Raw genomic sequence first — 18,676 nt, forward strand, 5'->3', positions numbered from 1 at the left:
TGAAGTATGCAATGTAAAGAAAGCATATATACATCGCTAACTTTTGACTTGGATTTGTTTGGTAGAGGTAGATCAAGTAAATGGTGAGGATAGTAGAAATTAAATGGAGTCAATCAGAAGTTAAGTGACAGTGTTGTTTCTCAGAGGTTCCAAAATGAAACCAGATGCAATAGCTGCTACCTGATGGGGTAAAGCATTTATGGTGATTATCAGATTAAGGGATAAACACTGAACCTACAGATTGTGGGTATGAGATTTCACATACTTGATTTTCATGCCTACACTTTCAAAGATTCTTCTGGATACAGACAATTTATTGTTTTTACTTTAAAATGGCCATCTCATGCAAATGTATTAGTCATCCATAAACTGCACAATTTGTTTTCCGAAATAGGTGGTCTTTCCATTATCTTTACTTCCCCACCACCTACTAACGTCCTGATTAATCCATTTCAATGTGCCTTCTGTTCTCTTTGCTCTAGTGAGACTATTTTCTTTATTATCAGTAACATTTCTTTCTGGGGGAATTCAATGATTTCTTTTCCGTTTTCTCTTGTTTTCTGTTCTATCTGCCTCATCTGGCACTGTTGGAGACATAATATAAACTAAAGAGAAGCTAGAAATTAGATTGTCTTTAAAGAGGTTAATGTCTTCATTTATTGAAAATTATAGTTACTTCAGAAATACAGAAGAATATTAAGATGATTAGAAGGACATGAGAGCCAGTTGCCTAAGGGAAGGAAGTCATCAAAGTTGGCTATACCTTTCAATTCAGTGACCTGACAAACTATGAGCAAAGAAAATAGCAAAATTAAAAAAAAAAAAGTCAGGAATAATGACACAATATAAGCTTTTATGTTAGTATACATTTAATTGTGTACTAATATACAGAATATAAAATTTGGACTTAATAAAGTTATACAGATATCCTTATGGAACTTGTGAACTAATTTGTAGAAGAAATTATACCACTTGGAAAACTGTATGTGCCTATAAACTCATGAAACAAATGAGTGGAATATAACAATCTTCCAGAAAGGAAGATAAATAGAAGGGTATCTATGAAAAAGAGGACATAACAGAGACATCATGTTTTGAGACCAGCCTGTTTTTCATCTAAAGCATCTCGGGGAATCAGCTTCAGCAGCAGATATTATCGTAGGATCAACGCTAGATTTTCAAGTCATTCTGGCTAATATCTAAGTGACACTTCAGATTCAGCAAGTGAAATAGCAGACAATAGTTGATGATAGAAGGTCTGGACAATGAACTGAGTTTAAATAACTTCTCTATTTAAAATCTAGATGACTAAGGAATATTTGTTGACAGGAAGGAGCCTAAATTTTCTCTGCCTAAAAAGAAATGTCCTTAGTTCCTTTACCTATTTATTGTGTGACCTTAATAGTTTTTAAAGGTGACATTATCTATTTCCAAAACTTCTGAAATACCTTTATTCTCTTAAAAATGCATATTTATTTATTTATTATGAAAGAGGAAGTCTGAGGAAAGAGAAGGTGAGAAGATCACAGCATTGATCAACTCTGTCATAATACTGGTGTTGAATACATGGCCTTTGGGGTCTCAGACATGTATGCTACTGTCTCTGACCCAATTGCTGTATTCTTAAATAAATAAATAAATAAATAAATGACAGTTGATTATATTTTTCATATGTCTTTAGTGCAGAAGATTATACAATCAAGCTTATGTCCAGGAAACTGATACAGAGAATTACTATGACACATATTTAACCATGTCAGAGTATTAATAAATACTTGGATATCTAATTAGATAGACCTTATATCCAACTATTCATACGAACAAAAGGCAATTTCTACTTTTGGGAATTGATGTGGGGTCAAAGATCACATTTCAGATAAATAATTAAATCTCATTGAGTGGGAAATTGTTTATTTCTAATATTTGCACAATTTTCATCTTTATTGGACTGTGTATATGGGTAAAAAAAGTAAAATCTTTGCCTTGATATGGATTATTCTCTTTCATATATCCCTATGATGACCTCTAAGACTTAACAAATTAGTGACAATAAATAGTATAGAAGCCAAGAGAAAGAGAGGAGGCAGAGGAGGAGAAAGAACAGACTGAACTGAAATATTAGTTCTCATAGTAAAGTTGAAATAAGTTTTCTATAAGCAATTTAATTTTATTACAAGAACTACCAAAGTATACAAGACAACATATATGCAGTAAAGTTACTGTGGAAAAAAAAATTGAGTACGTTTAAGTTTAAAATGTATTAGCTATTTCTTAAAAGAAGAAAAATGGACTGTTTCAAATGTTTCACAAATAACTATATTTGTCTCTCTGGAAAATAATTACTGGAAGAGATACAGTTTTAAAATGTCAAAAGTATGATAAATAAAGTGTGAATTCACAAAATGTGTCAAAAATTCCACACAATTGAGGAAGCTGAAATTCAGACTTCTGTTCTAAAATGATTTTAGAAAAAATAATTCATGAGATATTATTCAATCTATGCTTAAATAAGAAAAATTAGATGCAAATCTGAAAAACTTTAATGTGTTTTGCACAAAGCTGTCACCTAAAGTTATATACTGGGAACAATTCAGTTCCTCTCATTAAAAATTTAAAAGAAGGGAGTCAAGATGACTACATGAAAACAACATCTAGGCTAATTCTCAAGAAATCTCATCAGATCCTAGCATTTCTGAATGGAAGCAGGCCTTCCAGGCCCCCTGTAGGAGAGAAACTACGGAAAAAAAAAAAAAGGCAAAAAGAAACAAACCCACAGAACAAAATTATAACCCATTTATGAATTGGCAACAGAGTACTGGAAAGGAAAAAGGAGAGCCAGAGTATTGAGTCTTCCAACTGCATCCCCTCCATCCCCCAGCACAGAAGCAGCTTATTTTGGGAACCAGAAGCAGTGAGACAGACTTCCTGTGGAGAGCAATTCAATGGGGCAGATTCCAAAATTGAACTTCTTTGAGCATGCATCTTCTGTCAGAACACAGGGGTGTGTGTCTGTGACCTTGTTTGACTGAAACTGAACTGTAGATAGCCCTCAGCAAGCTGGCATGCTGACCAGTCTGCCCACTGAAACAACCAGTCACTCTTACAAGTCAGCCTGTCACTCACCACTGCAGCAGAGAACTGCAAAAATATACGCGGATATCTTCGCCCACCCTGTTCAACGCTTGATGTCTCGTCACCCAATCTGGTCCCCTACGCCTACACTGAACTTCTCTGTTCCAGTCTCTTGGAAACAGAGCTGGCAGTCAGCTGAGGTCAAGAACAAACACCTCATCACAGACCCCTGCAAGCGTCAACCCGGCTTTGACCTAGCACGTTATGATCGGGCCCTCCTCAATCGCTATCGAACAGGCCATGGCCGGTGCGCCGCTATGTTCCATCGCTGGGGAGCCAGAGACTACCCGAACTGCCCCTGCGGCTCCAGACAGACTATGACCCACATAGTCAACGACTGCCACCTCTCCAGATTCAAAGGAGGTCTCGAAACTTTACATCAGGCTCAACCTGACGCTGTTGACTGGCTACGGAAGAAGGGCAAATGCTAGAAGAAGAAGTGCAAAAATAGGCACTTAGACATGTTTTGAGAATGCTTAGATATTTGCAAAGATCATGAGAGAAATCAGTTCAGCAATGTGTAACTTCTATCAGTCTGATGTTGTGAATAGTGACTGAGTAAGCTTGCACTCTTTTCTGGTTGAAACATGTTACTAGAATAAAAAAGGGGAGGGAGGTTAGTCACAGTTGGAAACCTGAGAAACTCTACTGGTTGACAATGTTAAAAGACCAACCTTCTATAGACACTTAATGAAGACATGGCTGAGGGGCTTTGCTCTTATAAAGATCATTCTGCCGACCGAGAAAAGACATAAACAGTGGATTTCTGCAGTTAATGTTCACTACCAAAGCGACATAGAAGAAAACGTGAAAAACGTTATTGTTCATGAAGTCACTTACAGTGGCTTTCCTTTGGATTCACAAGTCAAAATTAAGGGCTGTCCTTCTTGTGGAAAAGGAGTGGATGGTATAATCTTAACTGATGGTGTATCTAGAAAAATAATTGAAAAAAGATTATTAAGAAAGACCATTAAACTCATTTAAAACTACATATTTAATAATTGTATTTCATACTGCGTGACCAGAGTATTTCTTAAAAGTGTGCCGATTTATGAAAGACTATTTGACTTGGTGAAACACGGTTTGTAACTTTAAAAAAAAAAAATACCATCCTGCCCATGAAAAGCTAAGAAAAATATCTGAATCTCCTATGAGTGCTATTGTTGTATTATTTCTGAAATTTGAATTTAAAAGTGAAATTGCAAAAAGTGGTTCAGATGAATATCAAGTATTTCATACAATTGTTTCTTCAACTATTTATAGATGCCTATGAATGCTATTATTATAGGCTGAATGCATTTATATGCATTTGAATAACAACCCTCTTATTGTTGTAGGAATACCAGTGACTCAAAATAAGGAAACCACAAAAAACTCAAGATCAACTGTCTCACAAACATGATGCAGAATCTCTTTGACAGTACAGTAGTGCAGCACACAGAGCAGGCTACTTGCTTCAGAGTTAGAAATCACCTATAGAACGTAACTACTAATTATTAATAAAAAAGTTATAGGTGTTAGAACATAATTGTTGCATAACTGCTTTATTCTATCTAATAACAAAATCATTCCTCGTGAAATAGTGCTTTGCAGACATTTGCATTTATAATACTGGGCTGAGTAATATTCTTAAATCAACATGAAAATACACATTTCATAGAAGCAATCGAGTGTCCCTAATGAAATAAGTTAAATACACTCAGTGCTTTATAAGACCGCTAGTCCTGCATTGTGTGGCCTATCTCAACGTGGCATTGTGTTCCTTTCATTACTGTACATCACCCACAAAAAAAGAATAACTACAAATAATGCATTCTGAAATCTACAGATAATCACACTTATTTTCACTCTTCTTTTAGTTGTGAAAGAAGATGAACAACCCTGGGGATATATTTACTCTCTGACTAGACATCAGTTAATAATGTTAGTTGTTCAGTTTTTAGGTTAGTTGTATCAGGAAAATATTAAAATGTACTATGTACAGAACAATAAGCTATAGTTCCCAGGAAGGCCTTATAGCACAGCTATAAATAGTTTTTTTTTTAAATATTTATTTTATTTATTTATTCCCTTTTGTTGCCCTTGTTGTTTTATTGTTGTAGTTATTATTGTTGTTGTCGTTGTTGGATAGGACAGAGAGAAATGGAGAGAGGAGGGGAAGACAGAGAGGAGGCGAGAAAGATAGACACCTGCAGACCTGCTTCACCGCCTGTGAAGCGACTCCCCTGCAGGTGGAGAGCCGTATAAATAGTTTTAAAATGCATTTTCTCAAACTGTATATAAGAAAGTACATTACAAAATAAACAGTAATATTCAGATACATACTGTATATATACATCTATGCTAAATAACTGCAGCATGACATAACCCAGAAGAAACAAAATAACTTGAACAAGGATAGCACATAATTAGAATTTTAGCTACTAGCAAAATAGTAGTACAGTAAGGAATCAAAACATATGTCACAATTTTTCTATTATGTTTGAGGATTCAGATATTGACTAGAATAATCATATATTTTGTTTTCAAAGCAAAACATTTTAAAATATTTATTTATTTATTCCTTTTTGTTGCCCTTGTTGTTTTATTGTTGTAGTTATTACTGTTATTAATGTTGTCATTGTTGGATAGGATAGAGAGAAATGGAGAGAGGAGGGGAAGACGGAGAGAGGGAAAGAAAGGCAGATACCTGGGAGTCGGGCTGTAGCGCAGTGGGTTAAGCTCAGATGGCGCAAAGCACAAGGATGGGCATAAGGATCCCGGTTCGAACCCCGGCTCCCCACCTGCAGGGGAGTTGCTTCACAGGCGGTGAAGCAGGTCTGCAGGTGTCTATCTTTCTCTCCTCCTCTCTGTCTTCCCCTCCTCTCTCCATTTCTCTCTGTCCTATCCAACAACAACAACAACAACAATAACTACAACAATAAAACAAGGCCAACAAAAGGGAATAAATAAATAAAATAAATATTAAAAAAAAAAAAGAAAGGCAGATACCTGCAGACCTGCTTCACCACTTGTGAAGTGACCCCCCCCCCCCTGCAGATGGGGAGCCAGGGGCTCGAACTGGGATCCTTACACTGGTCCTTGCACTTTGCGCTAAGTGCGCTTAACCCGCTGCGCTGCCGCCAGACTCCCAGAAAAATATTTTTAAAGGTGAAAGAGCAATGTCAATAATAATGCATGGCAACAACTGTAACCAGAAGTACACTGGATATATAGATATATAGAGTTTACTTTTTGTTTTATTAAGTCATGGAGAGTGACAGAGAGAGGGAGAGACAGCACATCGACCTTCCCACCATATCATGGTATTCACCTACAGTTTCACCACTGGAACCTGAGTCATATGCATGGCAAGGAATGTACCTTACCTTGTGAATTACCACTCTACCCCTAGTCTTTTAAATTTTGACAATATTCAGGTTTAATTTTATCCTGACATATAAAAATAAACATCAATTCCTGAGAAAAGTGCGGGAGAAGAAAGACTAGAGATGTGTGATTCTGGGGGAAATAATATGTTAATCTGGGTACTGTGACAGTCATGAAAATTTACTTATTAATGAAAAAGAGAGGAGAGAGAATACCAAAGAATCACTTTTTTTTGCCCACGCAATGCCAGGAATCAAACTAGAGACCTCATGTTTGAGAGTCCTATGCCTTGTCCACTGCACCACCACCCTCAAGCTGCTATGATGGCAAATTTTGTACATCCACTTAGATGCACAACAGGATGTCAAGAGATTTGGCCACTTTTCTGAGTGCTTCCATGAGAGTGCTTTTGGAAGAGATTGACATTTAAATCTATTGATTGTGTAAACATCCATGTCCTTCAGGGGAATGATCTTAGGGAGCATTACAAAGTGAGATGGGAAGGAAAGACAGGAAAAAGCACTTATTGAGCAGATTTAACCAAGAGAAACTGCCTTTTTGCTGCTGTAGAATTTTCAGAAGAGAAGCTAGGATGTGGCTCAGATTTATTTCACTTGATGGATAATGGGCATGACTATTAGGGGATACTACCAATTCTCATTAGTGTTTGGGTAAGGATTACTCTTGCTATAAAGCCTAATATATTTTGAAAATTTTTACTGAGATACACTTCATAAGATCTTCTGTCTATTCATATGTTAATATTGGTTTGTAAACACATTATGACTTTTTTTTAATATTTATTTTATTTATTCCCTTTTGTTGCCCTTGTTTTATTGGTGTAGTTATTATTGTTATCGTTGTTGTTGGATAGGACAGAGAGAAATGGAGAGAGGAGGGGAAGACGGGGGAAAGAAAGGCAGATACCTGCAGATCTGCTTCACCACCTGTGAAGCGACACCCTTGCAGGTGGAGAGCTGGGGCCTCGAACTGGATCCTTACGCTGGTCCTTGTGCCTCGCGCCATGTGAGCTTAAGCCACTGCACTACTGCCCGACTCCCGACATTATGACTGTTCTATGTAATCTACATTATTATGAGTTATAGCATACTCATCTTACTGCATTTAACCAAAAGTGAAACATTACTGAATGATATAGGCCATGCCATTTAAGTCTAATCTACAAATAAGTCATGTGCAAGTCATAAATGATTTTCACTTCATTAACAGAAAAAAAGAAAGGTTTATTCTGGAGGAGGCAAGGATGCAATTTCCCTGATGCTCCTGTTTACTCATTTGCATAGGAATGCAGTTAGCCACAGGAATAAGGACAAGTCACCAACAGTATTTTCACTAAGTCAGAGAAGCAAGAAAGAACAGAATTCAATCTCATTTATTTTCATTATGCCTGTTTAGTAGAAGTAAGAATTTGTGCAATAGTTCTACCATGGGTCTGCATTTCCTGGAGAGTCAGAATGGGAAATTTCAATTACAATCAAATTTAAAGGGAGATGATAAAAAACTTAATAAATTGCTAGAAGACTTTCAGGAAGACCACCAAATCATCTCTAAATTAGCAAAATCAAGGAATATCAAACACACTGAATTCACGTCACAGTTCCTCAAATGCTAATTAGGCTCTGCTTAGAAGTTGAAACCTGGTAAGCTTTACCCTGAAGTTCAACTATACCACCCTGGCAATTTTTTCAATGGAAAACACCACATAAATAGCTACTTTTCTCATCTCCTTTTGGCAGAAGAGACACTCAGTTTTGAAGAGATTTATTTAACTATTCAGCCAAAATTTCAGCTTACAATTCCATGAAGTGTCAGCAGTCTTCCTATTTATTTATTTATTCCCTTTTTTAAATTGTAGTTATAGTTGTCATTGTTGTTGGATAGGACAGAGAGAAATGGAGAGAGGAGGGGAAGACAGGGAGAGAGAAAGATAGACACCTGTAGACCTGCTTCACCGCCTGTGAAGTGATTCCCCTCAGGTGGGCAGCCGGAGGCTCAAACCAGGATCCTTATGCCAGTCCTTGCGCTTTGCGCCACATGAGCTTAACCCACTGTGCTACTACCGCCCGACTTCCAATCGGCAGTCTTCTTTAAGCATGTCATGTTATTAACATACACAAAATTTATTTTTGGCACAACAAATACTATGATAAAGTGACTTCTCTCACAAACTTGATTCTACTCAGCAGTTTTTATGGCAGAAAATAAGATGGTCATTAGCAGATTTCTCAATGATAAAAATCCCTACCTTTTTTATGCAGGTTTTACTTATTTTCATCAGCCATATTATTATACCCATTAAAAAGCTGATCAAGTATGATGAGGGTAACTTTGTTTATGTGAAGTAGTTGTATAATTCTAGAAAGAATATCTTTGAATTCTTACCTACCTCTGATTTTTTTCCATCATTGATGTTGTACCATTCTATGTAGGCTTTCTCAGATGGAGTGAGAAAGAAATACACCACAGGACCAAAGCCTCCTACACTGGGATGGCAATTAGACTTGAATTTAGGCCAAGTGCAAGAGCACTTATCCTAGTAGTGAGTGCTCCAGCTGACTTGTCAGTCAAACTCTGATATTTATTAAGCTATCTCCATTGAATAGGGGCAAAATAAAAGTTGTAATGATCTCAAAAGCTGTTAATTTCAAGATTTCAATTTTCTGTAGTTCTTTTACGTATTTATTATGATAATTGAAACCCCTGATACAAATGTTTTTATGCATCACTTATTTAATATAACAAAATATATGAAGGAATTATTTAGGTCTAACAGTAAGCATAACAAGCAATAGGATAATGAATTTATTTTTAAAAATCTTAGCTTATTGCCTAAATAACATCATTTATCTTTGTTTTTAATTTTTGTATTGTTTGTTGGTTTGATAGAGAAAGAGAAAAACCAAGACAGAGGGAGAGATAGAGAAGAAAAAAGAGGGGAGTCGCGCAGTAGCGCTAGGGGTTAAGCACAAGTGACGCACCAACGTAAGGATCCAGGTTCGAGCTCCTGGCTCCCCACCTGCAGGGGAGTCGCTTCACAGATGGTGAAGCAGGTCTGCAGGTGTCTCTCTTTCTCTCCCCCTCTCTGTCTTCCCCTCCTCTCTTGATTTCTCTCTGTCCTATCCAACAAGGACAACAACAATAATAACTACAACAATAAAACAACAAGGGCAACAAAAAGGAATAAATAAATAATTATTAAAAAATAAAAAATAATAATTGTTAAAAAAAAAGAAAAAAGAGAAACACCTGCGGCATTGCTTCACACTTGTGAAGTTTTCCCCCTGCAGGTGGGGACCAGGGGACTGTACTTGGGTCCTTGTGCGCTGTATCGTGTGTACCCTTCAGCCAGGTGTGGCACCACCCAGCTGCCCCCAGTTATCTTTTTAACAAGGCCTTTCCCCCCCCTTTTTACCTAGAAATCTAACTAGGAATGAAAAATAGAGTAATACATAATCCATATTTTCACTGAGTATGAGTACCTTTGTCAAATTATATACTTTGTAATCAATTTAAAATTTCAAATTGTAATCAACTTAAAAAATAACGCCCCTCCTTCCCACAAGGCTAGATTTCTTAAGCAAATTATGGACTTTTTTCTTAGTTGCTGTTTTTAACATCTAATATATTTAATTTCTAAGACTCAAGTCATTTTTTAACTGACGCTTACATAAAGAATAATTACATGAAAGTTTTGGAAATAATTCATCTCTTTTCATGTCATAAATATACAACAGTGTAAGTTATACAATATTTCATCTTTCTCTATTAGTTTTGTATTTTTGCCCAAATATTTTTCTTTTCTTTATTTTTTTGGACAGTGCACTTGCTGACACACAGGTACAGTTTCTCAGTGAGAGTCCCTTGTGGAACATTCTCTCCCTCACTTTAGGTCCTTTTACACCATCGTGCTACATGTTCCAAAGTTTCCCTCCACCTCTTCCCTCCTCCTTCCCCAGAATTCTTTGCTTTGGTAACATATTTTCATGTGATCTTTATTTATGTATATAATGTTCTTTTAAAAATACTAATATTTGGCAGCCGGGGTAGAGGCACACCTGGATGAGTGCACATGTTACATTGCACAAGGACCCAGGTTTGAGCCCCCAGTCCCCACCTGCAGGAGGAAAGCTTTGCAAGTGGTGAAGCAGTATTGCAGGGGTCTCTCTGTCTTTCCTTCTCTATCAACTCCTTCCCTTTTGATTTCTGGCTGTCTCTATCCAGTAAATAAAATCAAGATAGTAAAAAAATAAATAAATACTAATATTTGTATCATTGCAAATAGTTCATGGTAGTAAAGGAGATGATGTTGGCAAAACCTTTATTATTATTGCTATTAATTTTCATCTGCAAGGGTGAAATGTATTTGCACCATCTTGGAGAAATGAGAACAAGTCACCTTGTGACAACAACAATCCACATCCCCTCTGTAAAATGATACTGAAGGCTAAAAAAAATGTATATATGCTTTTTCTTATATGTTAGTTAAATGCAGACTTTTTTTTTTGATAAATGAACAGCATTCATCTCTGTTTTCAGATGTGCTCAAACAAGTCAATAATAAAACATTATCATATTTCCTGATTCTTGATGCAAATGATAATAAGATATATAACTAGCAGGAGGCTGACTAGACTTTTCTGGACAGATGACCCCACCAATGTGTCCTGAAGCTCCGCTTCCCCAGAGTCCCACCTTACTAGTCAACACCCATGTTCAGCGGGGAAGCAATTACAGAAGCCAGACCTTCCACCTTCTGCATCCCACAATGACCCTGAGTCCATGCTCCCAGAGGCTTAAAGAATAGGAAAGCTATCAGGGGACAGGATGAGATAAGGAGGACTGGTGGTGGGAATTATGTGGAGTTGCACCCCTCTTATTCTATGGTTTTGTTAATGTCTCTTTTTTAAATAAATAAAAATATATTTTTTAAAAAAAGATACATCACTTTTCTGGGCTGAGCCTGCTTTCCAATATAGTTCCTTCTGCTTTCTACAGGCTGCCTTTGTCTCACTATCATTCCCCCCAACCCTTTCCACAGGGCTGCTTGCACCCGTTTACCCCTAAGCAAGTTTCTTCAAATACCATAGGTTGTACTATGAGGTTCCAGGTGTTTATTATTATTATTATTATTATTATTATTATTATTATTATTATTTGTTTTTGTTTTTACTGCTTTATCTGGTTTTACCCTGGACATGATTGTTTGTTCACTATCACTCCATTGCCACCAACACTCCCTGGAAGTCCTCTGCCCTAAGCTTTAACACACTGACACAAGTGTACATTTCTGAATCTGTTAGCAACAGATTACATTAGGAATTGGTGCTTCTTTATTTTCTTAATACACACACACACATGCATACAAACACATTTTATTTATGTTTTTGTTAGCCTGAGCACTGCTCAGCTATGATTTATGGTGATGCTGGATTTTGAGCCTGGGTTTTTTGGTACCTCAGGCACATAAGTCCTTGGGCATATAACAATTATGCTATCTTCTCAGCCCTGTGACAAGTCCTGAGTCTTCTAATGTTCTCTGAAAGTAACTTCCATCTGGCTGAATTGGCAGCTTTCCTAAGACTTGGTTTGGTGCTGACCAATCTGCAAATCAGAAAACCTATTACTGATTTTACACTTTGTATTTAGGCCAATCTGTCTGTAGCTAATTTTTTTTTCCTCTTTCAAATCTTCATCTCATATGCTTTTCCACTTGAAAAAAAAACACAATATTATTTATATTCCTGTGTCTTATAAGACATCCTTCTCATTTACAAAACCCACTCATCCATGAAGAACATTAAAATATTTCCACAAAAAAATGTATCAAGAGATATACAGGAAATTTGCACACAGGTTACTGAAGAGAGAATTCTCATTCTTTGTATTATAGCAATCTTTTAAATTTATTTTTATTTTTTATTATTTAGTTTGGATCAATACAGAGAAGAAATTGATAAGAAAGGGGGAGAAACATTCCAATAATGCTGTTTAATAGCTCATGAAGATGCCCCCTGGGGCTTGAACCCAGGTCCTTGTACACTGTAATATTTGAGCTCAACCCAGTGCAACACCACCTGGCCTCTACTTATAACAGTCTTAAAACAGAGGGTTTTTCAAACAAAAGAATGTGTTCAACACCCTTGTAAAGATCTCTAGGTACTTACAGTAACAATGAGTTGTTCATTAACTCACCTTTGTGGAACCATTTTGAATTTTTGTTCACCCCTTGTGGAAAACATTCTGAAGGTATCTCAGAACACTAGAAATGGACCTACTCTATGACCCAGAAATAGCCAAAACTTGGAAGCAATGTAGATGTCCAATGACATATAAGTGACTAAAAAAGTAACATATATATATATATATATGCTATGGAACACTACTCATTTGTTAAAAATGATGAAATAATCTTCTTTGCCTCATCTTGAGTGGAAATTGAAGGTATCGTGCTAAGTGTGATAAGCCAAATGATCTCATGTGTAGGTGGCATTTAAGAAATAAAGATGGGAAGTCGGGTGGTAGTGCAGTGGATTGAGCAAACATGGCGTGAAGCATAAGGACCGTCTTAAGGATCCGAGTTCGAGGCCCCAGCTCCCCTGCTTTGCAGGTGGTGAAGCAGGTCTACAGGTGTCTATCTTTCTCTCCCCCCTCTGTCTTCCCCTCCTCTCTTGATTTTTCTCTGTCCTATCCAACAATGATGATATCACTACAACAACAATAATAGCTACAACAATAAAAAACAACAAGGGCACCAAAAGGGAAAATAAATAAATGAAGTTTAAAAAAAGAAATATGAATAATTTTTAATCGGGAAATCTTGCTCTTCTGCCCAGGATATTTATCAATTTCTAGAGAAATTTTTAGTTACTACAGAGAAAGGAAGACCTACAGGAGACATGATTAGCATCAAACAACTAGAAGGAAGAAGTCCTAAAGAGTCCCTAGCCCTACATACCAACTGTTTCTCTTCTAAGTTAGTTACATTAGCTCTATTTGTTTCCTCCATGTTTCTTCCTTATTAAAACACACCACGGCTGGGATATAGCATAATAGCTATGCAAAAGGCTTTCATGCCTGAGTTTCAAAGGTCCTAGGCTCAATCCCCAGTCCCAAATGAGCAGTGCTCTGGTCTTTCTATCTCTCTGTGCCTATCTTTTTTCTTTTTATCTCTCTTATTAAAAATAAATAGATAAAATATTTTCTAAATGATATACACGAAGAACCGTGAGACCCATGTGAAAGCTAGTGTGTCCTTTAAGAACTTTAATTATATATAACACACACACACACACACACACACACACACACACATGCTTGCATCTGAAATGAAGGGAATGTTTAGATATTTAATAATCTGAGTAAGAAGGGGCACTAAAATACATTTTTGATGCAAAAAGATGTAATTCAAATGCAGCCCACACCTCAAAGTCTACTACTTTTTATTAGACGCCAGTGAATTGATCTTCAAGATTTAACCAGAGGCATTTCAACTGCAGCACTCCCTACTGATCATTTCCTCTCTGTAACATAGACGTTTTCTGAGCTGTTTACTCCATCTTTGACTATTTCTCATTTTGAAGTAAAAAAAAAAAAAATTCTCACTTTTCATTTAATTCACAACATTTTTCATAATATTGAAAACTATAAGATATTTCCCTATCATAATCTTTAAATTTATTTAATCCCAGTGGAAAACCTTACTTTTGAGGCAATTATTGGTTTGACAAATACGTATAGATTATGTATGTACAAGATAAATTCCTACAGCTAAGTACCATGAAGTCCCCCAGATGGTGATAGTACAGATAGATGGAACAGATATACAACAAACAAAATGAAAAATTGACAGCAGCATTGCACTGTGATGATGTATTATGGGAACCATGGAGAAATCATGCGCATTTGTCACAAACAAGTACACTCAAAACTGACACTTAAAAACAACTCAATGATTACATATATTTGAACAGGCAGGATTTCTTGAGGGAAAGAAGGAAAAGGAATTCAAAGCAAAGAGATGAAAAAAGAGTTGATGTAGAACTGAATACAGGCTAATTGTAGACAGTCAACACTGTTAGGTGTAGAACAGATCTAGGAGACAAGTAGCAAGAGTCCCGTAAGAAGAGGCTATATTTAAAAGTGAACATCAAACTGAACAGGTCATGCATTATATTAGAGGGAGTAAGAAATCACCTTAAGTTTATGAGCAAGTGAGTATCAGACTCACAAGAAAGTGTTGGCAAAATATTTGGAAGTCTTAAAATTGAATGGGTCAGATAGAGATTAGACATAAATGTAGGATGCAATGTTGACTCACAGGAAGATTGTAGGGAAAATAAAAGAATGATAGTAAAAATGTGTATAATAATACGTTAAATAAATGTATGAACATTGGGAATAAACAATTTAATTTTTCAATATTTAACCTGCTTTGCAGGCAAGGCAGAGATGAGAACACTACTCAGCTGTGCTATATAGTGGGGCCAGGGATTGAATTTGTGGCCTTAGGGGCCTCAGACATAAAAGTTTGATGCTGTATCTCGGTGCACTATTCCTGAAATCTTTATATTTTTATTCATAGATTTCTACGACTGTTAAATCTATTATCTATTGCTTTAAACATATATATATATATATATATATGTATATATATATTTTAGTATCTCATCTATTGTATTTACTAACATTTCTAACATTTCAGTTTAAAACGAATTTCTCAGGGATTGGGCAGTAGCACAGCGGGTTAAGGGCACATGGCACGAAGAATCCTGGTTCGAACCCCTGGCTTCCCATCTGGGGGGGGCAGGCACTTCACAAGCAGTGAAGCTGATCTGCAGGTGTCTATCTTACTCTCGCCCTCTCTGTCTTTCCCTCCTTTCTCAATTTCTTTCTGTCCTATCCAACAACAATGGCAACAATAAAACTAGCTTATCCAACATTTTATCCCAATTATTACACAATGAATATGAAAGGGAAATATCATATTTAGGGATTTGTTGTTTTCGCCGGGCTGGCTTCAAGGGCGGGTAACAGACAACCAGGGACTCATGGTTGAGCTGTAGGCAGTATCTCTTTATTCATGCAGGACACAGCACAATCTAAGCCGAGCTAAGATAAACTCAAGTACCCTAAAACTCACAATGCTGTCTTTATATATACTTGCCAAGTAGGGTGGAAACAAGATGTGACATAGAGAGGGTAGAGAGAAAAGTGACTGGTGAAAATCAGGGTATGACAAGGAGAGGATCAGGGTGTGACAAGGAGAGGGGGCGGAGCAGGCAAGAATTCTACCACTAAACCACTAATGCCCTGGAGGGAGTGTGGTGCTTTATGTAAATGTAAAAGTGATTTATGTAAATAGACCGCTTTGAATGGGATCAAACCCAATCCCTATAGAGGCATACCGGTGCTTGGTTAAGCAGAAGCCAGGGGGAGCTGGCATACTACCCAACAGGGATTTTTACTAATTATCATAATAAAATTTGACTTATCAGATGAATCTTCTATTTTAGCAGTCTGATCTGATGATATAATTTGTATCATTTGTATAATTTGATTGTTTGCTATTAGGTCCCTGCTAGTCACTATAAGCAAATTTAATGAGTCTATGACTTCATAAGTAAAGATAGATTATTTAGAAAAGGCCTCAGGATGTTCACCTGTCAAATTCATCAATAGTAGGACATTTCGACAATTCTGAAAGTTCATTTAAAAAAATAGGAGCTGATAAAAGTTAGAATTATTTGTGTATCTGGTTATGTTTTTAATACTATTTTAAAGATCTGTGATATTATGTTTTATTCAAACAACAGAACTAGAACAACTCAAAGTTATTGGGTCATTAAATAGGATGCCATTTTGTACAAAAACTTAAAGAAATTTTATCTTTTAAAATAATTATAATTAAACTGAATGTCTAAATACTAGATGCTACCCGTGGGTTTATTATCTAAATATTAGGTTACTTTTGAACATCATTTCTTTCTCTTGGTATTTTGATTTACTTACTGCTTTTTTGGCAGAGCTGCAGACTCAGGCACATTCATTTTCACTGCTCCAGGCCAGTTATAATTCTGATAAAAAGACAGATGATAGGTAGATAGGGAGAAAGAAAGAAAGAAAGAAAGAAAGAAAGGAGGGAGGGAGGAAGGAAGGAAAATAGGAAGAAAGGAAGAAAGGAAGGAAGAAAGAAAGAGAGAAAAAGAGGGAGTCAAGCAGTAGCTCAGCACATGGCGCAAAGCACAAGGACCGGCAGAAGGATCCTGGTTCGAACCCCAGCTCCCCACCTGCAGAGGAGTCGATTCACAGGCGGTGAAGCAGGTCTGCAGGTGTCTGTCTTTCTCTCCCCCTCTCTCTCTGTCTTCCCCTCCCTCTCTCCATTTCTGTCCTGTCCAACAACAACAATAAAACAACAAGGGCAACAAAAATAAATAAATAGATATTAAAACATTTAAAAAAAGAAAGGATGAAAGAAAGAAAAAAAGAAAGAAAGAAGGAAGGAAAGAAAGAAAGTCACCATAGCAAAAATCACTATAACATCATCTATTTAGTTCAAAGATTTGAACTTGGGACATGCACAGGCCACCTACCCTGCACAATGAACTCCCTTTCTATCTCGCCCTCTCTCATTTTATTTTCTGCTAATTTGGCCTAAAATTACTTTAAAGACATGTATAGATATTATATATATATTCCATATAATGTAATATTTAGTCCATATTATATAATATATATATATATATTCCATCATTGGGGGAAAACCTTTGATGAGATTATAGTTGAATTTATGCTTAAAATAATTTTGAAACTTTGTAAGATTTAGTAAGTGTGTACACAGTAGTGCTTATAGCAAACTTAAGAAATTAGCTCACCATTATCTTAATATTTGAATTTACCACTTCTAAATTTAGAATTTTAATTGTAAATAATATTATGATTTGTATAACTTAAATACTATAAAATAGTTATTTTTATCAATAACAAAGTTTACAGTATTATTTTAATATCTGCATTTTTATTGCTTATAATATGCAGTAGCCCAACTCCTTCCAGAATTTATGCTCTTATGTTAATTAAAAGTAATTTAACGATTTGATAAAAACTGATTTTTAGTAATTTGGTAAAATGTCCCTATTAAGTATAAAAGAAAAAAGAGCTCATGACCAACAAGTATCAGTTGTATGTTATTATGAGTGACGTAATGAATGGATGTATCTTTCCTGAAAATATATGGTGATCTCAAATAGAGCATTAGAGCACCTTTCTTGATGTATTAATTTAAATGTACCACTTACAATCTGACATGAATCACTTTGTTATTTTAGCCTATATGCATATTTCATATTCTTATGAAGTATTGGGGGTTCTATAAAAATTCCATCTAAAACATAATAAGTACTGAACATGGTCTTTTGTTAGTAAAAAAAAATAATAGTTTACATTGATTTCTGAAAATTTAACTTTTTCTGATTCCTTTTATATCCTGTGGTTCTGGTCTGAAGATAATTTGAGGTAGACAAGATAATTAGATAATCAGCATTTCACAAACGAGTTGTCAGCTGACTAAAATAGGTTATGTTAAAATGCTATCTGTGACATTCACCTTTCTGTCTTAATAACCTTATATAGCTTGAAATGCCTAATCAAGTGTTTCCTATAATAACTAGAAAGATACCAGAAATATAATTTATAAAATAAATATAGAGAAATTTAAAAGAAATGTAACTGGGCCAGAAACATGTACAAGTTTGTGTGGCGTGAACTGAGTAGAGGAGAACTTATTTTAGCCAATTTTAAAATATATTATAGTTGCTTTATTTATTTATTTATTCAACTTTATAGAAGAGAGAAAGAGTCAAAAAGAGCAGAATACTGTTCTACTCTGGCATAGTTGGTCCTAAGTGGTTTGAAAACCTGACAACTAAAAATAATAAGTAAATAAAAACAATTGGCTCAAACACACACACACACACACACACACACACACACACACACACACACGTGATAGTGTGATGGCTTAGCTCTATGTGTGCCTCAGGTTTGAATCCAACCCCCACTGATTTGAAGGAAGCTTCAGTGTTTTGCTCTCTCTTTCTCTATCTCTACCTAAAAATAAAGATGCATAAAATAAATTCAATTTAAAAAGAATAATTTT

At 35.9% G+C, this 18,676-nt stretch overlaps 1 protein-coding gene across 4 annotated transcripts in view; it reads right to left on the bottom strand.

Annotated features, from left to right (window-relative positions):
• The window catches only part of CADM2 (cell adhesion molecule 2), a 1,068,981-nt gene that overhangs the window by 84,253 nt on the left and 966,052 nt on the right, over positions 1-18,676 (bottom strand). For all 4 annotated transcript variants that reach the window (XM_007531179.3, XM_060172115.1, XM_060172116.1 and 1 more), the window contains one exon: positions 3,973-4,063. In XM_007531179.3, coding sequence (XP_007531241.1) covers positions 3,973-4,063 — 91 coding nt within the window. The remainder of the gene's footprint in view (positions 1-3,972; positions 4,064-18,676) is intronic.

The sequence above is a fragment of the Erinaceus europaeus genome, chromosome 14, assembly GCF_950295315.1.
Source record: "Erinaceus europaeus chromosome 14, mEriEur2.1, whole genome shotgun sequence".
Taxonomy (NCBI): Eukaryota; Metazoa; Chordata; class Mammalia; order Eulipotyphla; family Erinaceidae; genus Erinaceus; species Erinaceus europaeus.